General features: G+C 43.1%; 1 protein-coding gene and 1 long non-coding RNA gene across 4 annotated transcripts in view; one reads left to right on the plus strand and one right to left on the minus strand.

Annotated features, from left to right (window-relative positions):
- The window catches only part of DRAM1 (DNA damage regulated autophagy modulator 1), a 43,288-nt gene extending 41,800 nt beyond the window's left edge, over positions 1–1,488 (minus strand). Inside the window, exons 1-2 of the mRNA XM_055575390.1 lie at positions 1,359–1,488; positions 333–649 (exon numbers count right to left, since the gene is read on the minus strand). Coding sequence (XP_055431365.1) covers positions 333–358 — 26 coding nt within the window. The 5' untranslated portion in view covers positions 359–649; positions 1,359–1,488. The remainder of the gene's footprint in view (positions 1–332; positions 650–1,358) is intronic.
- Positions 1,489–20,990: 19,502 nt separating this feature from the next.
- LOC129641494 (uncharacterized) lies at positions 20,991–27,868 on the plus strand. 3 transcript variants are annotated; one of them, XR_008709360.1, is made up of 4 exons: positions 20,991–21,943; positions 22,782–23,153; positions 24,642–24,807; positions 25,542–27,197. It is a non-coding gene; the product is annotated as an uncharacterized LOC129641494 (long non-coding RNA). The 3 variants fall into 3 exon arrangements; XR_008709359.1 differs by lacking the exon at positions 20,991–21,943 and adding an exon at positions 27,259–27,868 and having other exon boundaries at positions 22,474–23,153; positions 25,542–25,765; XR_008709358.1 differs by lacking the exon at positions 20,991–21,943 and having other exon boundaries at positions 22,474–23,153.
- Positions 27,869–27,886: the final 18 nt, after the last annotated feature.

Raw genomic sequence — 27,886 nt, forward strand, 5'->3', positions numbered from 1 at the left:
GTTCCTTTAAGCCACGTAAACATTTCTTGGGTGTCACACCTTGCTAGGGGACAGGATACAAAGATTTAAATAGTTTCATGGGGTTTAGGCGACTGACATATCAAAATAAAATACATTGTATGGAATATTAAACAAAAATGATCATCTTTTAAAAAAATAAATAAGATATGCTTAGAGTTGAGAGGCAGGTGCTGCTGCTCAGATGAAGAACCAAGGACCTTTTCCTGACAGATACTACAGTTTTTTAAACCATTGCTCTTCACGCAAAGAGAGGAGACTAGCATTTGTAATTCAAGGAGACAGCAGGAGAAAATGCATAGATTGCAAACTACCTGGTTTTCTGGAACTGGAAAAGCATGCAAGAGGAACTCCATGGTAATCCAGTCGTTAGGACTACACTCTTCCACTGCAGAAGTCACTGGGTTCAATCCCTGGTGGGGGAATTGAGATTTCACACGCAGTGTGTGCTTAGTCGTTCAGTCATCTCTCTTTTCAGCCCTTTGGACTGTAGCCTGCCAGGCTCTTCTGTCCATGGAATTTTCCAGGCAAAAATACTGGAGGAGGTCGTCATTTCCTCTTCCTGGGATCTTCCTCAGGGATCGAACCTACCTCTCTTGCATTGGCAGGTGATTCTTTACCACTGTGCCACCTGGGAAGCAGAACTACCAAATAAATACATGAACCATTAAAATAAAGACAGACAAGAAAACACACTACTGTAAGGTGGACAGTGGAGAGGTGAGCAAAGAGGCTGCAGCACCTGAGCCCTACTAAGAATCTTATTTGGTTTTGGTTTTGGTAGTGAGGGGAGTTGGAGAAGGTGATGGCACCCCACTCCAGTACTCTTGCCTGGAGAATCCCATGGATGGAGGAGCCTCGAAGGCTGCAGTCCATGGGGTAGCAAAGAGTTGGACACAACTGAGCGACTTCACTTTCACTTTTCACTTTCATGCATTGGAGAAGGAAATGGCAACCCACTCCAGTATTCTTGCCTGGAGAATCTCAGGGATGGGGGAGCCTGGTGGGCTGCCATCTATGGGGTCGCACAGAGTCGGACATGACTGAAGCGACTTAGCAGCAGCAGCAGCAGTAGTGGGGGGGGGGGGTAGGAACATGGACAGACTTGTATTTCAGGAGATCATTGAGGCTGTGGGAGGAGTGACCACAAATCCAATAAAGCAGAAGCTTTTAATTAGCTTCTTTTTAAGAAAATATTACAAAAGCTGGCATCCTTAGTGATCCGTTGTAGGTCTCTCTCTACTTAGGTTTCTCTGTTCTGAAAACCCACTCTCTTCCCTGGCCTTCCTTTCCTTCCCTGTCACCTCCTGTTTCTCTTCTACTCTGCAAACATGCTGTACCTTGCTGTGCTTAGTTGCTCAGTTATGTCCGACTCTTTTCAACCCCATGGACTGTAGCCCACCATGCTTCTCTGTCCGTGGGGCTTCTCCAGGCAAGAAAACTGGAGTGGGTTGTCATGTCTTCCTCCAAGGGATCTTCCCAACCCAGGGATCGAACCCAGGTCTCCCACATTGCAAATGGATTCTTTACTGTCTGAGCCACCAGGAAAGCCCACTCTACAACTGATCTGATTTTAAAAACCCTCCCTGAGGCAGGGGAATTATGACATCAAATGGAATTCACTTGATCTTTTTATCTCTCTGTTCCTTAAGTCCCTTAAACAATCCAATTGGCTAATCACTTTTTGTTTGCTTGTTTGTTTTTATTAAACTTTTTACTTTGAAGTATAGCTGATTAACAGTGTTCTGATAGTTTCAGGTGGACAGCAAAGGGACTCAACCATATATATGCATGTATCCATTCTCCCACAAACTCCCCTTCCATCAGAACATTGAGCAGGCTGCCACAGAACATTGAGCAGAGTTCCCTGTGCTATACAGTAGGTCCTTGTTGGTTATCCATTTTAAATAAAACTGTGTGTACATGTCCATCCCAGACTCCCTAACCATCCCTTTCCCCCGGCTAACCACTTTTAACCCAAACATACAAGAGTTGTCTGACTATAAAGGTAGTAAGAATTTTGTTGTTTAACATAAGTATGTACACATGTATATATTTAAATGGATTCATAAGTGTAACTAACTGTACACGCATACATATGGTGTGTACCAGTCCTAAGGAACCCAGGGCTGCTTTCCCTTCCAAAAGCTTTTGATGCCATAAATCTTTGACACCCACTCCTTAGAATGGTAAAGTTTATACAGTAAGAAATGCAAAAATACTGAAAAACATCCTTACTGGTGAAGGAAACCAGAATATGTCACCCCCAAATATGTCTCTCTAACATATTGGTTTGAGCTGAATCCAATTAAGAAGGAGCAAAAGCAGAAAAAGTTCTCTCTACCCTCTTCCTTTCTGTCTACAACTCTTCTCTTCTGCTCTCAGTTGTGTCCGACTCTTTGTGACCCTATGGACTAGCCTGCCAGGCTTCTCTGTCCATGGGATTTTTCAAGCAAGAATACTGGAGTGGGCTGCCATTTCCTACTCTATGAGATCTTTCTGACCTAGGGATCAAACCCGCATCTGTTGCATCTCCTGCATTGGCAGGCAGATTCTTTATCACTGTGCCACCTGGGAAGCCCCTTTCTGTCTAAAGGCAGAATATAAATTTCCTTTGTTGAAGAGAGTTCTAGATTCTTAGCCCAGAGATGACACCAGAGGAATCTGCAAACAAGCCTCACCTGACTCACTTCCCCCATTACATTCCCACAGTTTCCCGCCCTTGGAAGCCCACAAACGTTTTCCCTTGTCCAGTCATTTCTGTACAAACTTATTGTTTCTTTGTTAAGATGCTGTATACACCCAAGTTCTAGCTCTCCCTTTGTTACTCATACTTGAGTTTCTCCCATGCATTTATGAGATGTATATATTAATAAACTTCTTATTATCTACCTTTAAGATGTATAATAAATGTTTTGTTTCTCCCCTGGATTTGATTCTGACTTTCTGTCAAAGGAAGTCATTCTGTCTCAAAGTAAGGATCTCAGTGGGTTGTCCTTTTGAGGATGAAGTTATTCTTCCTTGATGACCATCATTTACTGACAGGCAGTGTCGTTCTGATCTAAACAAACCTCACACCAAAGCTCAAGTATCATCCTCTTTTTATGGATGAGGAAACTGAAATTCAAGGCCATTAAGTTATTGAATAGAAGTGCAGAATTTGAATTCAGGTTTATCTGACTCAAAAAACTGTAACCCTAACAATTGTGAGGAACTGCCTCACCATTTTAATTCCCCAAACTCCAGAATTACAGAAGGAAACCCTTAAAATATATACAGTTATCTTATTTTTAAACGTTTGTATGGATATACTTATTCATTTTGAAAAACTTACACAATGTATAATAACATAAACAATTGAGAAGCATTCATAATTCCCTGGCAATAAGTCAACTTTCTCAATTTCCTAGCTTCTATTTTGTTCTGTTACATAGGAATAGTTAAAATCAAATTGTAGTTACAAGTGTGTGGTTTGATTATTTTTATGTATGAAACATCTGTTCCATGTTGTTACACTCTTCGAGTTACCAGTTTTACTTGGTATTTATCCACTGAATTAATGAGCTATAGTTTATTTCATGCCCCAAATTGTTAAACACTGGGGGCAGTGAAATAAATTATGCTCATCCAGATAGCATTTAAATGACATTCTACAAACATTTCAGGTTTCTGCTTTTCTTTTCACTTTAGGCAAATTTCCATGCATTGGATTGCTCTGTCAAAAGACAATACAAATATTTTAAAAATCCATGTTAACATTCTAAATTACTTGAAACTGTAGTACCAATTTCATTGCTTTAATAACCTATTGCAGTCTCATCATATACCACCTCCATTTCTGTATTTTTTTTAACATTTATTTATTTGGCTGCAGCAGGTCATAGTTGTGGCATGAGGGATCCAGTTCCCCGACCAGGGATCAAAACCAGGCCCCCTGCGTTGGGAACATACAGTCTTAGCCATTGGACCACCTGGGAAGTCCTGGGGGCCGGTTATTTCTTGCTCACCCTTACTTTGGTCCCACAACCCTGGTCTCTAACGCTTAAATTCCTTACTTAGAAGGTAGTTGAAAGCCTACAATTTCAGTGGCACTTACTCAGGGTAGATGCCCCTGACCAAATACAGTTCCAGAGCTGGGCCCACACCTCTGGATTTCTATTCTTTTTGGAGGTCTTGTCCCAGTAACTCCTTATTCTTTGGTTAAATCTGATGCTTTTAAGGTGGTTTTATATTTCCTCAGATTTTTCAGTTGTCTGAATTTCCTGCTGCTGCTAAGTTGCTTCAGTCGTGTCTGACTCTGTGTGACCCCATAGATGGCAGTCCACCAGGCTACCATGTCCCTGGGATCCTCCAGGCAAGAATACTGGAGTGGGTTGCCATTTCCTTCTCCAGTGCACGAAAGTGAAAAGTGAAAGCGAAGTCGCTCAGTCGTGTCCGACTCCTAGCTACTCCATGGACTGCAGCCTACCAGGCTCCTCTGTCCATGGGATTTTCCAGGCAAGAGTACTGGAGTGGGCTGCCATTGCCTTCTCCGTCTGAATTTCCTAGTCCAGCGTTTTTATAAGCAGCAGTTGAGGCATTGCATTAGGTCCTTGTCTTTCTTTCTTTCTTTCTTTTTTTTTTTTTTTTTTTTGCAAAAGCAGCTTTTTAGAATTCACAGTTCAATATCTTGGTCATTTGTCATTACGCAGCTCTTTAATTATCAGAAAAGAGAGTACGAAAATTAGCAATGCTAATTCCATTTCCCTCACCATTCTTAACGTAATCTCTATGTTTTTATTCACGGGCAACTTGGAAGTAAGACTGCTAGGAGAAATATCAAAAACCTCAGATATGCAGATGACACCACTCTTATGGCAGAAAGCAAAGAAGAACTAAAGAGCCTCTTGATGAAAGTGAAAGAAGAGAGTAAAAAAGTTGGCTTAAAACTCAACATTCAGAAAACTAAGATCATGGCATCTGGTCCCATCACTTCAAGGCAAATAGATGGGGAGACAGTGGAAACAGTGGCAGACTTTATTTTGGGGGGCTCCAAAATCACTGCAGATGGTGACTGCAGTCTTGAAATTCAAAGATGCTTGCTCCTTGGAAGAAAAGCTATGACCAACCTAGACAGCATATTAAAAAGCAGAGACATTACTTTTCCAACAAAGATCCATCTAGTCAAAGCTATGGTTTTTCCAGTGGTCATGTATGAATGTGAGAGTTGGACTGTAAAGAAAGCTGAGTGCCAAAGAATTGATGCTTTTGAACTGTGGTGTTGGAGAAGACTCTTGAGAGTCCCTTGGACAGCAAGGAGATCCAACCAGTCCATCCTAAAGGAGATCAGTCCTGGGTGTTCATTGGAAGGACTGATGCTGAAGCTAAAACTCCAATACTTTGGCCACCTGATGCAAAGAACTGACTCATTTGAAAAGACCCTGATGCTGGGAAAGATTGAAGGCAGGAGGAGAAGGTGATGACAGAGGATGAGATGGTTGGATGGCATCACCGACTCAATGGACATGAGTTTGAGTAAACGCTGGGAGTTGGTGATGGACAGGGAGGTCTCGCGTGCTGCAGTCCATGGGGTTGCAAAGAGTTGGACAGGACTGAGTGACTAAACTGAACTGAACTGAAAAGCCTCAATTATTTCTCTCTTCTAAAAGCTGCAGTGTCCCCTCTCCATGAATATGGACTGAACTTACTGACTTCTGAAGATGAAGGTATGGAAGGAGAAATAAGGTATCTTTACAGAGAGAAATCTTAACATTACATTAATTAGATGATCAAAGTTAACATCACCAGTAGTAAACTGATGTTCTATATTCTACAGATTAATAAGTGTGTGTGTTCATGCTCAGTCACTTAGTTTTGTGTGACTCTTTGCAACCCTTTGGACTCCTGCCAGGCTCCTTTATCCATGGGATTTGTTTTGGCAAGAATACTGGAGTGTGTTACCATTTCCTCCTCCAATGGATCTTCCTGACCCAGGGATCTGAACCCAGGCCTCCTGCTTCTCCTGCATTGCAGGTGGATTCTTTATCTGCTGAGCCATCGGGGAAGCCCCACAGATTGATATAATAATAATATATTCTATATATTGATATAATAAGATATCCTGATGTGATGAGAAAGTATTTCACCTCTGTGGTATTTTCCCCAAAGCCCATTACCCACTCCCAACTTCATCTGCTGCTGCTGCTGCTAAGTCACTTCAGTCGTGTCCAACCCTGGGCGACCCCATAGACGGCAGCCCACCAGGCTCCCCTGTCCCTGGGATTCTCCAGGCAAGAACACTGGAGTGGGTTGCCATTGCCTTCCAAGACAAACCCTAATTGAAGGCCACTCTATAAAATACCTGATTGCTACTTTGAAACATGTCAAAGTCACGAAAAACAAGGAAAGACTGAGAAACTGTCACAGACTAGAGGAACAAAGGAAACATGACACCTAAACATAATACGGTATCCCACATTGGATCCTGGAACAGAAAAAGGACCTTAGTGAAAAAACTAGTGAAATCAGAATCAAGCCTATAGCTTAGTTAATGGTAATGTGTCAGTGTTAATTTCTTAGTTTTGATAAATTTACCATGGTGCGTGTTAATATTAGGGGAAACTGGGTCAAGGGTATGTGGGAATTCTCTGTGCTATCTTTGCAACTTTTCTATAGATCTGCAATTAGTCCAAAATATTTTTTGAAGTTGCAGACTTCCCTGGTGGTACAGTGGATAAGAATCCATCTGCCAAGGCAGGGAACATGGGTTCTATCTCTGGTCTTGGAAGACTCCACATGCCTCAGAGCAACTAAGTCCATGCGCCACAACTACCGAACCCACATTCTAGAGCCTGTGATCCACAACTACTGAGTCCATACACCTTGAGCCTGTGCTCTGCAACAAGAGAAGCCACAACAGTGAGTAGCCCTGGCGATTAGAGTAGTCCGCCCTTGCTGCAACTAGAGAAGGCCTGCACACAACAATGTGTGTGCCAGAACAAAGACCCAGAACAACTGAAAATAATTTTTTTTCAAAGTTTCAGTCAAGTATTTACCAAAATTCAATAAGATTTCGTATTTAAAATATCATACTTCATTAGTCACCTTTTGACAATCATGTTACTTTTCTCAATTGTATTGTAGAAGTAGAGAACATACAGTATGCCTAGATGTTCACCTAGAATGAAGGATTCCTCTAAAAAGAATTGATACAAATGAACTTATTGACAAAACAGAAACAAACTCACAGACTTAGAGAATGAATTTATTGTTGCTGGGGGCGGGGGGAAGGGTGGTGGGGAGGGATAGTTAGGGAGTTTGGGATGGACATGTACACATCGCTACATTTAAAATGGATAACCAACAAGGTCCTACTGCATAGCTCAGGGGATTCTGTGCAATGTCATGTGGCAGTCTGGATGGGAGGAGAGTTTGGGGAAGAATGGATACATGCATGTGTATGGCTGAGTCTCCTGAAACTATCACAACATTGTTAATCAGTTATACTCCAATATAAAATTAAAAGTTTTTAAAAAAACGGAATGAAAGATTCCTACTTCTTTTCCCTTGTCTGGTGTTTGTTGGGAAGAGGTTCCTTAGGCAGGAACTTTATTTCCTAGTTCTTACCGATGGAGGTGGTGAGTCACTTCCCAGTGAAAGAGTGGGTATCCCTCTCTCACTTTCTTTGCCCGTTGGCTGGCTGGATACCAGTGCCCATGATGACCGTGGAAGTCACTTGTATGAATAGAGACTGCCAACCTGGATCCCTGAACAGCTCTGTGAGGCAGAGAACTCCATCCAAACCCCACTGCCCAACCATTCAGAAACACTGGTTTGGGTCTACATAAATGAGAAACTAAAGCCTTTGAGATTTCTGGGTTTATCTGCTACAGCAGCTCACATCTCTCAATATATGTGTGTGTGCATGCTCAGTCGTGTTTGATTCTGTGACTCCATGGACTGTAGCCCACCAGGCTCCTCTGTCCATGGGATTTTCCTGGCAAGAATGCTGGAGTGGGTTGCCATTTCCTTCTGCAGCGGATGTTCCCAACCCAGGGATCAAGCCCACATCTCTTGCATTGACAAGCAGGATCTTTACCACTCGTGCCACCTGGGAAGCCCACTTCTCAACATATACATATGCTTAAGTTGACTCTCCCACCTTCTTTAACTCGTCTGAACTATTCACATGGTATCTGTAGATTCTCAGAGAAAGTCAGGCAGAGGTTAACAAACATTGCTATGGACAACAAACATAGGAGAGCTAAAGTGAGTAAAAGATGATTATAATTCGATACATTCAAAATCAAATCAAAATAGTGTATTTTTCAATGACTGGGAGGGCCTCAGGGATCATCCCACCCAAGAGAATGTCACCATACTTCTCCTTCCAAGAGTCTCTGAAACAGTCAAGGAAATTTATCTGAACAAAAGGTGGTTGTTGTTCAGTCGCTAAGTGGTATCCAATTCATTGTGACCCCATGGACTGCAGCACACCAGGCTCCCCTGTCCTTCACTGTCTCCCAGAGTTTGCTCAAAGTCATGTCCATCGAGTGGGTGATGTCACCCAACCATCTCATCCTCTGCCACCCCCTTTTCGTCCTGCCCTTAATCTTTCCCAGCATCAAGGTTGTTGCCAATGAGTCAGTTCTTGACATCATGTAGCCAAATTATTGGAGCTTCAGCTTCAGCAACAGTTCTTCCAGTGAATATTCAGGGTTGATTTCCTTTAAGATTGGCTGGTTTGATCTTCTTGCTATTCAAGGAACTCTCAAAAGTCTTCTCCAGCATTACAATTCAAAAGCATCAATTCTTCAGTGCTCAGCCTTCTTTATGGTTCAACTCATATTCATACTAATGTCTACCATCTCTTTAAGAAGCACCGTATATAACTTCCAATGTCCTTTTTATGATACAGAAGAACTTAAAATATGCTCTTAGAGGTAGGGGTTAAGTAGAATCTCTTTCTTATATTCCTGCTCTAGCAAAGGGACATTTTCATTATGAGGATGTTACCACTGGAGTGTTGATCACCATTTGGGTGAGCCACACTGTGTGCGTGTGTGTGTGTTTGTGTGTCTGTGTTTATTATGGCAGGGATCCCTGAATTGTGAATAGATTCTGAGCCCTGTTCCCAGGTATGGAGAGAAGTCACTTCTGCACACAAAGGCAGGAAATGTTACACAGTGAGCCAGATTTTTCTGGTGCCTGAGCTTACTCACTTTTATCAATACATAAGTAACCTTTGAAGATATATTGTTTGTTTTATTTAAATTGTTCTTCTGGAAAACATTCTTCCATATATTCTCCTAGAATAGCTAGAAGGAGTACTCTTTCTGCTTTGTTCACTGCTCTGCTCCCAGGTTGGGAGCAGTGCTTTGACATAGGTGCTTAATAAATACTTGCTGAATCCATTCACCTCACAATGATCTTCTTCAGGAAGTCTTCCCTCTGTGCTGCTCTTCTGCATCTGGAAGCATCTGGGCTACTTCTATTATATATTTTACAATGTAACATCTCAGTCTACCCACTAGACTCAAAATTCTGTGGGCAGAAATGAAACCTCCCTATATTTGTATCTCCAGCACTAGGTTGTGGGCTGGTCTCTGGCTGTATCAATAACCAATGTGGCTGGACCAGCCTGTGTGGTCATTTTGAGTGCAAGATGTCCTGTAGCAATAACCATCAAGAAACTTTGAAAAGATAAGGGGTTATTACTTATAAGACCTGGAAATCATACAGCACACTTGTGAAGTCAGAAGCACACCTGTGACAGAGTGAGAGAGCAGGCACAAATGAGCCTGGGTTCTGCTTTTATTGGGGTGGGACAGATTCCTGCAATTTTTTTAGATTATGGGAAAGTTACAAAGATAGCATAGAGCAGGAATTTAAATCAAGGGAAGAGAAAACAAAAAACAAAAAAACAAATAGTCCACATGGTCAGTTATTGAAGTCGATAAAGATCTCTTAAAACAAAGAAACGTGCCTCTTTATCTAGTGTGTGGCTGGTAATATGTTTATCTCAGATGGTGATCCTTGGATGCCTTGGTGACCAAATCTTAAGTCAGGGGACTTCCCTGGAAGTCCAGTGGTTAAGACTCTGCACTTCCACTGTAGGGGCATGGGTTCAACTCCTGGTTGGGGAATGAAGATCCTGCATGCCGAGTGGCAATGAGCCAAAAAAAAAAAAAAAAAATGAATCAAGCTCTTGCATCACAAAAAAGGAAAAAAAAAAAAAAGGTCAGGGCTTACAATACACACCAGCACAAAATAAATGCTTAATAAATGTTTTTGAAAAAATGTGTACCGATGAATGCTTGATACTAGTTAAATACTGTTACCGAGAGAACCTGGTCTTTATACAGTCGTACATACTATCAGGACATTAACGACTCCTAAGAGACACTACTTCCAAAAGCTTCTTATCCTCATCCATCAGAGGGCAGACAGAATGAAAACCACAATCACAGAAAACTAGTCAAACTGATCACATGGACCACAGCCTTGTCGAACTCAATGAAACTATAAGCCATGCCATGTAGGGCCACCCAAGATGGTTGGGTCATGGTGGAGAGGTCTGACAAAACATGGTCCACCAGAAGGGAATGGTAAACCACTTCAGTATTCTTGCCTTGAGAACCCCATGAACAGTATGAAAATGCAAAAAGATATGACACTGAAAGATGAACTCCCAAGGTTGGTAGGTATCCAATATGCTCCTAGAAAAGAGTGGAGAAATAACTCCAGAAAGAACGAAGAGATGGAGCCAAAGTGAAAAAATGCCCAGTTGTGGATGTGACTGGTGATGGAAGAAAAGTTTGATGCTGTAAAGAACACTATTGCATAGGAACCTGGAATGTGAGGTCCACAAATCAAGGTAAATTAGAAGTGATCAAACAGGAGATGGTAAGAGTGAACATTAACATTTTAGGAATCAGTGAAAATAGACTGGACTGGGTGAATTTAATTCAAATGACCATTTTATTTACCTTAGAAGAAATGGAGTAGTCTTCATAGCCTACAAAATAGTCTGAAATGCAGTACTTGGGTGCAGTCTCAAAAATGACAGAATGATTTCTGTTCATTTCCAAGGCAAGCCATTCAATATCACAGTAATCCAAATCTATGCCCCGACCAGTAATGCTGAAGAAGCTGAAGTTGAACAGTTCTATGAACCCCTATAAGACCTTCTAGAACTAACACCCCCAAAAAGGTGTCCTTTTCATCATAGGGGACTGGAATAGAAAAGTAGGAAGTCAAGAGATACCTGGAGTAACAGGCAAATTTGGCCTTGGAGTACGAAATGAAGCAGGGAAAAGGTTAACAGTTTTTCCAGGAGAACACACTGGTCACAGCAAACACCCTCTTCCAACAACACAAGAGAAGACAGACTCATCAGACTCACATATGGACATCACCAGATGGTCAATTCCAAAATCAGATTGATTCTATTCTTTGCAGCCAAAGATGGAGAAGCTCTATACAGTCAGCAAAAAATAAGACCAGCTCAGATCATGAACTCCTTATTGCCAAATTCAGACTTAAATTGAAGAAAGTAGGGAAAACCATGAGACCATACAGGTATGACCTAGCTCAAATCCCTTACGATTATACAGTGGAAGTGACAAATAGATTCAAGGGATTAGGTCTGATATGCAGAGTGCCTGAAGAACTGTGGTCAGAGGTTAGTGAGGTTGTACAGGAGGCAGTGCTCAAGGCCATTCCCAAGAAAAAGAAATGCAAAAAGGCAAAATGGTTGTCTGAGAAGGCCTTACAAATAGCTGAAAACAGAAGAGAAGCAAAAGCAAAGGAGAAAAGGAAAGATATACCCATTTGAATACAGAGTTCCAAAGAATAGCAAGGAGAGATAAGAAAGCCTTCCTCAGTGATCAATGCAAAGAAATAGAGGAAAACAATAGAATAGGAAAGACTAGAGATCTCTTCAAGAAAATTAGAGATACCAAGGGAACATTTCCTGCAAACATGGACACAATAAAGGACAGAAATGGTATGGACCTAACAGAAGCAGAAGATATTAAGAAGAGGTGGCAAGAATAGACAGAAGAACTATACAAAAAAGATCTTCTTGACCCAGATAACCACAATGATGTGATCACTCACCTAGAGCCAGACATCCTGGAATGCGAAGTCAAAGGGCCATGGGAAGAATCACTACGAACAAAGCTAGTGGAGGTGATGGAATTCCAGTTGAGCTATTTCAGATCCTGAAAAGATGATGCTGTGAAAGTGCTGAACTCAATATGCTGGTAAATTTGGAAAACTCAACAGTGGCCACAGGACTGGAAAAGGTCAATTTTCATTCCAATCCCTAAGAAAGGCAATACCAAAGAATGCTCAAACTATGCATAACTGCACTCAGCTCACACTCTGGTAAAGTAATGCTCAAAATTCTCCAAGCCAGGCTTCAACAGTATGTGAGCCATGAACTTCCAGATGTTCAAGCTGGTTTTAGAAAAGGCAGAGGAACCAGAGATCAAATTGCCAACATCTGTTGGATCATCGAAAAAGCAAGAGAATACAAGAAAAACATCTATTTCTGCTTTATTGATTATGCCAAAGCCTTTGACTGTGTGGATCACAACAAACTGTGGAAAATTCTTCAAGAGATGGGACTACCAGAGCACCTGACCTGCCTCCTGAGAAATCTGTATGCAGGTCAGGAAGCAACAGTTAGAACTGGACATGGAGCAACAGACTGGTTCCAAATCGGGAAATGAGTACATCAAGGCTGTATATTGTCACCCTGTTTATTTAACTTATATACAGAGTACATCATGCAAAATGCCAGGCTGGATGAAGCACATTCTGGAATCAAGACTGCTGGGAGAAATATCACTAACCTCAAATATGCAGATGACACCACCCTTATGGCAGAAAGAGAAGAAGAACTTAAAAGCTTCTTGATGAAAGTGAAAGAAGAATGTGAAAAAGTTGGCTTAAAACTCAACATTCAAAAAATGAAGATTATGGTATCCGGTCCCAACACTTCATGGCAAATAGATGGGGAAACAGTGGAAACAGTGACAGACTTTATTTTCTTGGGCTCCAAAATCACTGCAGATGGTGACTGCAGCCTTGAAATTCAAAGATGCTTGCTCCTTGAAAAAAAAGCTATGATCAACCTAGACAACATATTAAAAAGCAGAGACATTACTTTGCCAACAAAGGTCCATCTAGTCAAAGCTATGGTTTTTCCAGTGGTCATGTATTAATGTTAGAGTTGGACTGTAAAGAAAGTTGAGTGATGAAGAATTGATGTTTTTGAACTGTGGTGTTGGAGAAGACTCTTGAGAGTCCCTTGAACTACAAGGAGATCAAACCAGTCCATCCTAAAGGAGATCAGTCCGGAATATTCATTGGAAGGACTGATGCTGAAGCTAAAACTCCAATACTCTGGCCACCTGATGCAAAGAACTGACTCCTTAGAAAAGACCCTGATGCTGGGAAAGATTGAAGGCAGGAAGAGAAGGGGATGACAGAGGATAACATGGTTGGATGGCATCACCGACTCAATGAACATGAGTTTGAGTAAACTCTGGGAGTTGGTGATGGACAAGGAAGCCTGGTGTGCTGCAGTCCATGGGGTCACAAAGAGTCAGAGACGACTGAGTGACTGAACTGAACTGAAGAGGTACTACTATCCCCATTATCACTAAGTGCCAAGATGGGAAAGTCTCAGTAAAGGTTTAGAAATTCTGGTTACTCAAAGAGAGAGAAGCCAGAGCCCTTTGTGGGAGTGATATCTGCTCATTACAAGTTACTACAGGTTTGGGCAGTGGAACCAGAAACTTCTTCAGTTTCATCATACTCCCTAACAGGTATTTTTAGGCTCCCAGAGATAGAGAAGAAAGAAAGTATTTGAGAAATTTGGGGATTTCCGTTACAACAAAGACAGTGAGAATTTCTTAAAAATTTTAAGTCTTTTTTTTTCCCTCCTTCCCCTTATGAATAGTTTCTAAATTAACTTACAAATATAGGAACTCATATGATCTGACTTTCTCAAGTTCAGTTCAGTTCAATCGCTCAGTCGTGTCCCACTCTTTGCGACCCCATGAATCACAGCATGCCAGGCCCCCTGTCCATCACCATCTCCTGGAGTTCACTCAGACTCACGTCGATCAAGTCAGTGATGCCATCCAGCCATCTCATTCTGTCGTCCCTTCTCCTCCTGTCCCCAATCCCTCCCAGCATCAGAGTCTTTTCCAGTGAGTCAACTCTTCACATGAGGTGGCCAAAGTACTGGAGTTTCAGCTTCAGCATCATTCCTTGCAATGAACACCCAGGGCTGATCTCCTTTAGAATGGACTGGTTGGATCTCCTTGCTGTCCAAGGGACTCTCAAGAGTCTTCTCCAACACCACAGTTGAAAAGAATCAATTCTTCAGTGCTCAGCTTTTTTCACTGTCCAACTCTCACATCCATACATGAAAAACCATGGCCTTGACTAGATGGACCTTTGTTGGCAAAGTAATGTCTCTGCTTTTGAATATGCTATCTAAGTTGGTCATAACTTTTCTTCTAAGGAGTAAGCGTCTTTTAATTTCATGGCTGCAGTCACCATCTGCAGTGATTTTGGAGCCCAAAAAAATAAAGTCTGACACTGTTTCCACTGTTTCCCCATCTATTTCCCATGAATGGGACCAGATGCCATGATCTTCATTTTCTGAATGTTGAGCTTTAAGCCAACTTTTTCACTCTCCTCTTTCACTTTCATCAAGAGGCTTTTTAGTTCCTCTTCACTTTTGGCCATAAGGGTGGTGTCATCTGCATATCTGACGTTATTGATATTTCTCCCAGCAATCTTGATTCCAACTTGTGCTTCTTCCAGCCCAGCATTTCTCATGATGTACTCTGCATAGAAGTTAAATAAGCAGGGTGACAATATTTCTCAAGTTAGCTAGTCTTAAATATTCACTTCAATAGTCCTACATAGGTTTTTCTTAGGAGGTGTAGTTTATGCTTTAGTTGTCATAATCTATGAAAAACTAAGGTATATGCTCATGTTTACTATGATCTCATGAATTTATTCTTGTACATAGTAAAGATATTATAGGAAAGGGGGGAAAAGATTTTGTCAAAGCTATTCTGCTTTTGATAGTCTGACATGAATTGGACAAGATTTGAAAATGGCTAGGATAATAGAAGAAATACTAGGAGAGCAGACTGTTGTGTGCCTCCCACTCATCTGAATTAAAAAAAAAAATGTAATTTCTCTTTTTTTGGCTATAACATGTGGCTTTTGGGATCTTAGTTCCCTGACTTGGGATTGAACCTTGGCCCACAGTAGTGAAAAGTACTGAGTCCAAACAAGTGGACTGCCAGGAAATTCCCCAAAAGTAATTTTTTGAAGAAGACAGTCCTTTAACAATTATTTTACTTACTAAGCTGGTAAAGAGTCCATCTGCAATATGGGAGACCTGAGTTTGATCCCTGGGTTGGGAAGATCCCATGGAGAAGGGTCAGGCTACCCACTCCAGTATTCTGGCCTGGAGAATTCCATGGACTGTATAGTCCATGGAGTAGCAAATAGTCAGACACGACTGACCAACTTTAGCTTACTCACTCAATGTCTTATTAAAGAACCAGTCACTCAAGATTTGTGGTTAATTCATTCAACAAACCTTGATTGAAGATGTACAAGTTGTCAGACATGCTTTGAGATTAATGATACATATAGTGAACTCTCAGTACCTGAAATTAATTATTTGGTGTTCAAATAAACTTGTTTTGCTTAGGGGGAAGAAAAGTGGTCCTGTGTGACTGGAACACATGAAGATAAGGCTGGGAGATCCTGGGATGACACTGTGAGGGGATTTGCATCAACATGGTAAAGTGATTGAATATAACATGGAAAAAAAACTTTAAGAAAAAGGAGAAAGTTCATGAGTAGGATGGTTTATTCTTTGTGGTGAAACTCCTGCAGGCCTTAGGTGAATGGACTCCAGATAGTAGTGGGGATTAAGGACAGGTTGGTTCTTTTAGGAAATGCTAACCAGAAGAACTATACTAGAAACGTCTTAATGACCCAGATAACCATGCTGGTGTGGTCTCTCATCTAGAGCCAGAAATCCTGGAGTGTGATGTCCAGTGGGCCTTAGGAAGCACTACTTCAAACAAAGCTAGAAGAGGTGACAAAATTCTACCTGAGCTATTTAAAATCCTAAAAGACGGTGCTGTTAAAGTGCAGCATTCAATATGTCAGCAAATTTGGAAAACTCAGTAGTGGCCACAGGACTGGAAAAGGTCAGTTTTCATTCCAATCCCAAAGAAAGGCAATGCCAAAGAATGCTCAAACTACACACAACTGCACTCAGCTCACACACTAGTAAAGTAATGCTCAAAATTCTCTAAGCCAGGCTTCAACAGCATGTGATCCATGAACTACCAGATGTTCAAGCTGGTTTTAGAAAAGGCAGAGGAACCAGAGATCAAATTGCCAACATCTGCTGGATCATCGAAAAAGCAAAAGAATACCAGAAAAACATCTATTTCTGCTTTATTGATTATGCCAAAGCCTTTGACTGTGTGGATCACAACAAACTGTGGAAAATTCTTCAAGAGATGGGACTACCAGAGCACCTGACCTGCCTCCTGAGAAATCTGTATGCAGGTCAGGAAGCAACAGTTAGAACTGGACATGGAGCAACAGACTGGTTCCAAATCGGGAAAGGAGTACATCAAGGCTGTATATTGTCACCCTGCTTATTTAACTTGTATACAGTGTACATTATGCGAAATGCCAGGCTGGATGAAGCACATTCTGGAATCAAGACTGCTGGGAGAAATATCACTAACCTCAAATATGCAGATGACACCACCCTTATGGCAGAAAGAGAAGAAGAACTTAAAAGCTTCTTGATGAAAGTGAAAGAAGAGTGTGAAAAAGTTGGCTTAAAAATCAACATTCAAAAAACGAAGATGGTATCTGGTCCCAACACTTCATGGCAAATAGATGGGGAAACAATGGAAACAGTGACAGACGTTATTTTCTTGGGCTCCAAAATCACTACAGATGACGACTGCAGCCTTGAAATTCAAAGATGCTTGCTCCTTGGAAGAAAAGCTATGACCAACCTAGACAGCATATTCAAAAGCAGAGACATTACTTTGCCAACAAAGGTCCATCTAGTCAAGGCCATGGTTTTTCCTGTGGTCATGTATGGATGTGAGAGTTGGACAGTGAAAAAAGCTGAGCATTGAAGAACTGATGCTTTTGAACTGTGGTGTTGGAGAAGACTCTTGAGAGTCCCTTGGAATGCAAGGAGATCCAACCAGTCCATCCTAAAGGAAATCAGTCTTGAATAGTCATTGGAAGAACTGATGCTGAAGCTGAAACTCCAATACTCTGGCCACCTGATGCGAAGAGCTGACTCATTGGAAAATACCCTTTTGCTGGGAATGATTGAAGGCGGGAGGAGAAGGGGATGACAGAGGATGAGATGGTTGGATGGCATCAGTGACTCAATGGACACGAGTCTGAGTAAACTCCGGTAGTTGGTGATGGATAGGGAGGCCTGGCGTGCTGTAGTCCAGAGGGTCAGAAAGAGTTGGACACAACTGGGCGACTGAACTGAACTGAACTAAACTGAACTGGTGCAGAATACAGCATGCGAAATGCCAGGCTGGATGAAGCACAAGCTGAAATCCAGGTTGCTAAGAGAAATATCAACAACTTCAGATTTGCTGATACCACTTTAATGGCAAAAATTGAAGAGGAACTAAAGAGTCTCTTGATGAGGGTGAAAGAGGAGAGTGAAAAATCTGGCTTGAAACTCAAAATTTGGAAAACTAAGATCATGGCATCCAGTCCCATCACTTCATGGCAAATAGATGGGGAAAAAGCAGAAGCAGTGATAGATGTCATTTTCTTGGGCTCCAAAATCACTGCAGATGATGACTGCAGCCATGAAATTAAAAGAAGCTTGCTCATTGAAAGGAAAACTATGACAAACCTAGACAGCATATTGAAAAACAGAGACATAACTTTGCCAACAAAGGTTAATATAGTCAAAGCTATAGTTTTCTAATAGTCATGTGTGGATGTGAGAGTTGGACCATAAAGAAGGCTGAGCACTGAAGAATTGATGCTTTTGAACTGTGGTGCTGAAGTAGACTCTTGAGAGTATTTTGGACTACAAGGAGACCAAACCAGTCAATTCTAAAAGAAATCAACCCTTAAAATTCATTGGAAGGACTGTTGCTGAAGCTGGAGCTCCAATACTTTGGCCAGCTGATGTGAAGAGCTGACTCATTGGAAAATACCCTGATGCTGGGAAAGATTGAAGCCAAAAGGAGAAGAGGGCAGTAGAGGATAAGATGGTTAGATAGTATCGCTGACAAAGGACATGAATTTGAGCAAACTCCAGGAGATAGTGCAGGACAGAGGGGCCTGGTATGCTACAGTCCATGGGGTGACAGAATTGGACACGACCTAGTGATTGAACAACAACCTAAGGTAGTGGATTGTAGATGGAGAAAAAGATTTGGTGGCCAATTGAATGAATGAAATAAGAGAAAAGAACTGAAGATGAAAAGGAGTTGATTTCCTGCTTAAGAGGCTCAGTGCCTATGAATCATGAATTGAGCCAGGAAGCAGCAGTATAATTTTGAGTTTGGTTTTAGATACAACAACAGTTTAATGATTAGTTTAAGATGCTCTAGGAGGATTTCCCTGGTGGTTCCGTGGTTAAGAATCCACCTGCCAATGCAGGGAACATGGGTTCCACCCTGGTTCAGGAACTAAGATCCCACATGCCTTGGGGCAACTAAGCCCATGTGCTACAACTAATGAAGCCCTCCTGCCCTAGAGCCTGTGCCCCACATCAAGAGAAGCCACTGCAATCAGAAGCCCATGCACTGCAATGAAGAGCAGCCGTGACTAGAGAAAGCCTACATGCAGTGATGAAGATGCTGCACAGCCAAAATTAAATAAATAAATAAATATATATATATTTAAAGGATGCTTCTAGGAAACCTAGGCCTACTAGGTATGTAGCTGGAAACTGACTTAGGTGACATCAGTGGACTGAGGCTGGGTGGCAATATTGAAATAGGTGAGATCACCAAGGGAGTAAATGACCCTGTGACACCAAGCACAAGAAGAAAAAGGATTGATTTGGGCAGATAAACTGTCAATGAACGTCTATCTCTATGAGAGAAATTTCAGAAGTGTGGTACGAATGGAAGTTTGACTGCATTGAACTGAAAGTAGTAGGTTTATATTTCAGATTCCCAGATGATAGAGAGAGAGAAGTACATGAATACAAAATGGGAAGATGCTCACATTGATGGGTTAGGACGGAATTCAGTCTGAGGGAGAATTTGAAGACTAATTAGCAGAGGAAGTAAGTGATGAGACAAGGTCTTGGTGGTGGAGGAGAAAATGAATATGAGCAGAAGTATATTTCATTTCCAGAAATTTTTTGAGTTTCTCGGTTTCTGTCATGTAATTTCTGAGCCTGTGCTTAGATTGGGCCTATTGAAACCGCACACCTCATCTCAGATGGGACTGGATCTCAGCCAAAACTCAGATTGGAACTTGAACCCAAGACTTGGAGTCCTCACCACTGGACTGCCAGGGAATTCCTATGAACCCATTGTCTTTTAATTAAAATCTCACATATAGTCTCAGGAGTTAATGAAGCTTAGGTTCTTCATGTCTCAAAGGGCAGAGTGATAAGTAAGAAGTAGATTTATGGACAGAGATACACATTTCATAGACAGTGTGGGTCATTTCAGAAGCTGAGAGGCCCTCAAGAATGGGTGGTTAGGTTTTATGGGCTGAGTAATTTAATAGGCTAGCGAATGGGAGAACTATTCCAACTATTTTGGGGAATAGGTGGGGATTTCCAGGAAATTAGAAATTCACTGCTCATTTTTTGGCCTTTTATGGTTAAGAGTTGGACACGGGTGAGCTATTGAGCTAAACTAAACTGATGTTTGGACTGTTCTGGGATCCGTGGGTGTGGCATTTAGTATACACTAATGCATTACAATGAGCATATAATGGGCTTCCTACGTGGTGCTGGTGGTAAAGAAAGAGAGAAAGTGAAGTCTCTCAGTCGTGTCCTACTCTTTGCGACCCCATGGACCAGGCTCCTCAGGCCATCGGATTTTCCAAGCAAGAGTACTGGGTTGCCATTAGAATCTGCCTGCCAATTCATGAGATAGAAAAGATACGTAGGTTCGATCCCTGGGTCAGGAAGGTCGGAGAGAGGATGGCACCCCACTCCAGTATTGTTGCCTGGAGAATCTCATGGACAGAAGAGCCTGGTGGGCTACAGTCCATTGGGTTGCAAAGAGTTGGACATGACTGAAGCGACTTAGCATGCACAGGCATATAAGGAGGCTCAAAGTCTACTGGAATTCGAATCTGCCACCATCTTGGGCTATAGTGGTTCTAACCAGTTTTCGTGTGTCCCTGAAGGAGGAAACAGACAGAGCTGGACTCCATCTTAGGCCAGGCTGCGAACATTAGGCTACATGGTCACCCACCCAGTGGACTCTAAACTTTGTGCCCGGTGTCTATAGAAATGGCATACCAATGGAAAACCAGACCCCCTGGATAAAAGGCCTCGGGACTTGTACTTGGACTCTCCGTTGCCTGAAAGAATATGCTAATTATCTCTGTAACAGAACAAAGTGATGAATTCCATTATGTTTATCTGGATATGATAAACATTGATAAATCCTATTGATAAATATTCACTGTTTATCTAGGCTTATGACACATGTATCAAGGGTTAACTTTGATCATATCTTTCTTTTACCTTGTCCAGACTAGTTTCAAGGAATTTGGGGAGGTGGGTTTGAGCAAGTACACTTAGGGTATACAAGGTTTTCACAAAAACTGCTAACGGTCCTTGGCTAAGAGGAGACTCTGCCTTGGGCGCACCGGTGTAATAAACTGCACTCCACTATCTGCATCGTCCTTCTGAGTGAGTTTGTTTCCTGGAACGCGTGGCTACAACATTTGGTACGTTGGCCGGGAAACTCCTCACTTTGAGGAGACAAGTCCCATTTGGGACTACTCCAAGGCCTTGCAGCTTGAATCTTCTAGAGGGGGGGAAGGTGCCTCGCCCTTGTGGAAGGATTCGGCTTCTCAACGCCTGGACCTTTCACATTAGCAGGTAGTGGATGCCAACAGGGGAACTGAGCGCTCAGGTGAGGAGGAACCCACCTGACAGGGTGGAAGAGGGGGCCTGATCACCCCCCTGAGAGGGACTAGAAGGGGCACGGGCCCACAGGAGCCTGGAATAGGCAGGCAACAGTGATTGCTTGGTACACAGGTTGACAAGCATATTAGGGTTTAGGAAGGAAATTTGTGAAGGTCATTTAGGAGGTGTGTCCACGTCATTTTGGGGAAATTATTACCAAGCAATCGCCAGGGGATTTTTAGGCGTAGAAACTTGGTCCTTGTGTGCTTGTATTCTACCCTCCCCCAGGAAGTGCCCTATCTGCTGCGAAACACCCAATCCCTTAAACTAGTTAGGGCAGAAAGAAAAAAAAGTGTATCAGTGAATACGAATTGGCCTTTCCAGGAGAAACCTGGGACGTGGGGTATCTAATTCATCTGTGTTTTTATCCTCATCCAATTAAGCCTGCCAGGACAAGAAAGACACCTAAAACATCAACAAGAAGGAAATCTTCCAGGATCCAGAGGGGAAGAACTTGCCCCACCACTGTACTGGATGATGATCCCACCAACCAACGCTCCTGAGGTGCCGAGAGCTTCCCCACAGGGAATTGGCCAGAGGCCAGTAAACCTCCCAGAGCCTCCACTTTCACCAGTCCTCCCGACAGCCCCACAGGTTGTAGAGCCGCCATTCTGGCAAGCTCTGACCTTAGTTGAAGGGGCAACAGGCTACAACCCACCGGATTCAACCACTGCTGATGTCATGCGCCCCAAGCTCTAGCCTCCGCTCCCAGTAAGTACTACCGTACAAGGGGAGGGAGACACTAGAATTAAGCAGAGACTGCACTCTGCCAGAGAGCTGGAAGGAAAGGCACCACTACAGATGCTTCTTAGAGAAGTCCAACAACCTCCGGTGCAAGGGGAGGATGGTAATTACCATCAAGCTCCTGTAGCTTATTACTACCAGCCTTTCTCATCAACTGACATACTAAATTGGCAAAAGCATACCCCTCCTTCCTCAGAAGAGCCACGAGGTATGACTAGATTGATGGAAACCATCTTTCGCACCCATCGACCAACATGGGATGATGTCATGTAATTACTGACATGTAAATACTGACATGTAATTACCCACCTTCTGGGTGGGCATTATGACTTATTTGCTCTCTCTATATATAGCCCCCATCCCCCCACCCCCGCCCCCTCCCGCCCCCAGCAAGATGAGTTGCATGAGCCTCTGAAGGAAAAACCAGGTGGGCCGGAAGAATTTGAAAGAGAGCTAACTCAATTATTCCCCGAGGTCTGGGTGGAAGACAACCCCCCCGGGGCTGGTTAAACATCAAGCCTCAGTGATAATAGAACTCAAGCCAGGTGCCATTCCGATAAGAAAATGCCAATACCTGCTATTGATAGAGGCCTGGGTTGGCATATTACCCCACATCAATAGATTGAAACAAGCGGGCATTCTAGTAGAGTGCCAGTCAGCTTGGAATACGCCCATCCTGCCAGTCAAAAAGGAAGGAGGACAGGACTATAGGCCTGTACAGGATCTCAGGCTAGTCAACCAGGCTACTGTGACTTTACACCCCACTGTTCCAAACCCCTATACCTTACTTAGTCTCCTCCCACAGAGAACTAAAGTTTATACTTGCCTGGATCTCAAGGACGCCTTCTTCTGTATACGCCTCGCCCCAGCGTCACAACCCATCTTTGCCTTTGAACGGGAAGGTCCAGTCGGGGGCACCAAGCAACAGCTCACCTGGACTTGTCTCCCACAAGGGTTTAAGAACTCCCCAACCATTTGGGGGGAAGCCTTGGCTTCTGACCTGGACTCATTCCATTCAGAAGAGTATGGATGTTGGCTCCTACAATACATGGATGACCTGCTACTGGCTGCCGAGACCAAGGAAAAATGCTGGGAAGGGATGAAAGCACTGCTCCAACTGCTGATGGAAGCAGGTTACTGGGTGTCAAAGAAGAAGGCACAGATCTGCAAGGAGGAGGTAAGGTATCTGGGGTTTGTTTTGAAGAAGGGCACAAGGTTATTAGACCAGTCCAGAAAAGAGGTGATCCTGAGAATCCCAACACCTAAGACTCATCAGCAGGTCCAGGAGTTTTTGGGAACTACTGGGTTTTGTAGAATTTGGATTCCAGGATATTTCCAAATGTCCCAGCCTTTATATGAATGCCTGACAGGGCCTGAAGAAAATCCACTAAATTGGACTGAAAAACAACAAAAAGCCTTTGATGAACTAAGGTTTGACAGTTATATCAGCCCCCACTTTAGGGCTGCCAGACCTTGCCAAGCCATGTACTCAGTATGTAACTGAAAAGGACAAAACAGCAATGGAGTGTTAACTCAGACTCTGAGAATGTGGGACAGACCTGTAGCCCGTCTCTCAAGCCGGCTTGGCAATTTCACCACCAGGTGGCCTGGATGCTGGCAAGCAATTGCCGCAGTTGCCCTACTAGTACGAGAAGCTACTAAACTGACTTTAGGCCAAGATCTGGTTGTAAGAGTCCCACATGAGGTCAACTCACTCTTACAAGGAGATCCCCACAAATGGCTATCAAACTCCCAGATTATTCAATATCAAGGGCTGTTACATGAAAACCCTAACCTCCAGTATTGAGCCTTGCCAGACTTTAAACCCAGCCACACTCCTTCCAGTTGGAGAGGGTGGACCCTCATGACTGTGGGGAAGTCTTGGAAGACACCAATGCTAGCAGACCCAACCTCCGAGAGCAACCGATTCCAGACCCTGATTGGGTCCTATATACTCATGGCACTAGCCTGATAAAACAAGGACAGTGGCTGTCGGGTTACACTATAGTCACAGAAAAGACTATCATCGAGGCTGGCTCCTTGCCACAACACTGGTCTGCTCAACGAGCTGAGTTATGGGCCTTGATTCGAGCACTCCAGCTGTCAAAAAGCAAGAGAGTAAATATTTTCACCGACTCCAGGTATGCTTTTGCCACACTACATATACACGGGCTCTGTATAAGGAGAGAGGCTTCTTGACAGCTGGTGGAAAAGATATCAAAAACAAGGAAGAAATTCTGACCCTATTAGATGCTGTCTGGGAACCAGAAAAGGTTGCAGTCATACACTGCCGAGGACATCAAAAAGAGGATACCCCCCAGGTTCGGGGAAATATATTGGCAGATAAGACTGCTAAACAAGCAGCTGAGGGCATGGGGATAGCAAGTGAGGCCCCTATTAAAGTGCTCGTATTGGCGGAACTGCCTGAGCTAGCATTGGACTCTCCAAAATACACTGAAGCCCAAAACCAACTAGCCAAAGCGGAAGGGTCTATTAAGACTGAAAAGGGATGGTGAGAATTGCCAAGTGGCAAATTATTGGTACCAGAGGGGCTGGCACGCACTCTGGTAAGCCAAACACACCAAGCGACCCACCTACACCATGATAAACTGGAAGAGCTAATTCGAAAATATTTTTTGGTTCCCCGCCTCTCTTCCCTATGCAGAACAGAATCTCAGAACTGCACTGCCTGCTTACAGGCCAATGATGCCTCTTGGCACAGACAGAAACCTCCAGAGATTCAACTAAAAGGCACGCTGCTCTTTGAACACCTGGAAGTAGACTTCACTGAAATGAAACCTTGCCAACACTACCGTTACCTGCTGGTCATGGTATTTACATTCTTGGGATGGGTAGAAACTTTTCCTATCTGGACTGAAAGAGCATCAGAAGTAGCCCGGTGCTTGCTTAGGGAGATAGTCCCCAGATTTGGATTTCCTACCAGCATTGGATCAGACAATGGCCTGGCTTTCATAGCTAATTTAGTACAATAAGTAAGTAAAACTTTAAACATCAAATGGAAACTACACATTGCATAGAGACCCTAGAGTTCTGGGATGGTGGAATGGACCAACCGGACATTTAAAGAGACACTCTCCAAGTGGATCATAGAGACTGACTGCTCCTGGGTGGACTTGCTTCTGATAGCTCTACTCAGACTCAGGGTGACCCCATGGTCCCATGGCTACTCTCCATATGAAATTGTATATGGGAGACCCCCTCCCATAATAAAACAACCAATTTGCCTCAGGTAAGGGGGGATGGGATTTCACAGCAGATGGAGCAGTTCAGTTCAGTTCAGTCGCTCAGTCGTGTCCGACTCTTTGCAACCCCAAGAATCGCAGCACGCCAGGCCTCCCTGTCCATCACCAACTCCCAGAGCATTTAGGTAAGGTAATTAGTCAGGTAACTAAGTTTGTACAAGAAAGAGTGCCATACCCCTTGGGGGAACAGATTCATGAGTTTACGCCTGGTGACCAAGTGTGGATCAAAGATTGGAGACATGATTCACTAGCCCCTCGGTGGAAGGGTCCTTATACTGTTATTCTAACTACCCCTACTGCAGTTAAAGTTGCAGGTATTGTCCCTTGGATCCATCATACGAGGGTGAAGAGAGCATACCACGCAGATCCAGAAAACGCTGAGTGGACTATGCAGAGGGACCCCACTGACCCTCGAGAGACTAGGGTCATCCTTAAGAAGAAGAAAGAAAAGAAGATCCCAGACGAGCCCCTTCAGGATGAAGCCGCACAATCAACTCCTGCTGTTTGGCCTCATCAACTCATTCAAGTGAGTTTGAATTTAACTTCCATTTCAACTCAAGACAATGTTTTCATCTCATGAGCACATTCCTATGCAGACTTCCACAACACTTCCAACTGCTGGGTATGTGGGGCTATGCCGCTGTCAGTGATGGATGGACTTCCTTGGTGGGTGTCACCGCTCTGCCAAGGAGATTTTAAACCACTTTGCTCTTTTCTGGGAGGACAAAAAGAGACTTTCCTCTCTCTTGTCAATCATAACCTCTCCTTGCTCTCTTGGTGTAAGCTAGATCTATAGTCAATAGACTCGGGTCATAAGGTTACATTTGATATAAATGCCAATGTAACAAAAGCCTAACCTAACACAAGCCCCAGTAAATCTACCTTATTTACATGCTAGGCGGACAAGATCTGTGTTTCAATGGTATGAGTATATTGCTGCCTTATTCGTATCCTCTATAGGGACCACAGATATTATGATTAAAGTAGAGGCCTTGACTAATTTCACAAAACAGGCCCTCCTAGATAGAACAAAAGCCATCCAAGCCTTAAATGAAGAGCAAATCCAAATGAGAAAAGTGGTAATTCAACATAGAATGGCTTTGGCCATACTCACAGCTGGCTGCTCAAGGAGGGACCTGTGCTATAATTAAGGTTGAATGCAGTGTATGCATTCCTGCCTTATCTGGCAATGCATCAACTGCATTAGATGACATGAAAAACCAGGTAAAAGCAATGTCAAATGAAAACATTCCTTTCTGGACTTCGGTCCTATCTTGCGTGAAGGGTGATTGGTGGAAAACTATATTTACCATTGTTATAGTTGCCTTGATAGTTCTGCTTTGTGGACCCTGAATTTTACAATGTATTATGAACTTTGTAACCCGAAGGTTGATGTCATTCTCCCAAACTGGGGGTCGGAGAGCCAGGGTGCAACATATCCCTATGAATGATGCTCATAATATGAGTTAAGAGCATCAAGAGCGGGGAATGAAGGAGGAAACAGACAGGAAACAGAAACTCCATCTTAGGCCAGGCTGCGAACATCAGGCTAAACGCATGGTCACCCTCCCAGTGGACTCTGAACTTTGTGCCCGGTGCCTATAGAAGTGGCATACCAATGGAAAACCAGACCCCCTGGATAAAAGAGCCTCAGGACTTGTACTTGGACTCTCTGTTGCCTAAAAGAATATACTAATTATTTCTGTAACAGAACAAAGTGGTAAACTCCATTATATTTATCTGGATATGACCATAGGTCTATTGATAAATATCCACTGTTTATCTAGTCTTGTGACACAGGAATCATTTGATCCTATCTCTCTTTTACCTTGTCCAGACTAGTTTCAAGGAATTTGGGGAAGTGGGTTTGAGCAAGTACACTTAGGGTATATAACGTTTTCACAAAAACTGGTCAGGGTCCTTGGCTAAGAGGAGACTCTGCCTTGGGCCCACCGGTGTAGTAAACTGCATTCCACTACTGGAAACTGTGTCAGACTTTCTTTTTTGAAATCACTGCAGATGGTGAGTGCAGCCATGAAATTAAAAGACGCTTACTCCTTGGAAGGAACGTTATGACCAACCTAGATAGCATATTCAAAAGCAGAGACATTACTTTGCCAACAAAGGTCTGTCTAGTCAAGGCTATGGTTTTTCCAGTGGTCATGTATGGATGTGAGAGTTGGACTGTGAAGAAAGCTGAGTGCTGAAAAATTGATGCTTTTGAACTGTGGTGTTGGAGAAGACTGTTGAGAGTCCCTTGGACAGCAGGGAGATCCAACCAGTCCATTCTAAAGGAGAACAGTCCTGGGTGTTCTTTGGAAGGACTGATGCTAAAGTTGAAACTCCAGTACTTTGGCCACCCCATGTGAAGAGTTGACTCATTGGAAAAGACTCTGATGCTGGAAGGGACTGGGGGCAGGAGGAGAAGGGACGACAGAGGATGAGATGGCTGGATGGCATCACCGACTCGATGCACATGAGTTTGGGTGAACTCCAGGAGTTGGTGATGGACAGGGAGGCCTGGCGTGCTGCAATTCATGGGGTCGCAAAGAGTCGGACACAACTGAGAGACTGAACTGAACTGATCTGCATTGTCCTTCTGAGTGAGTTTGTTTCCTGGAATGCATGGCTACAACATCCTCAACAG

The sequence above is a fragment of the Bubalus kerabau genome, chromosome 1 (genome assembly GCF_029407905.1).
Source record: "Bubalus kerabau isolate K-KA32 ecotype Philippines breed swamp buffalo chromosome 1, PCC_UOA_SB_1v2, whole genome shotgun sequence".
NCBI classification, from domain to species: domain Eukaryota; kingdom Metazoa; phylum Chordata; class Mammalia; order Artiodactyla; family Bovidae; genus Bubalus; species Bubalus kerabau.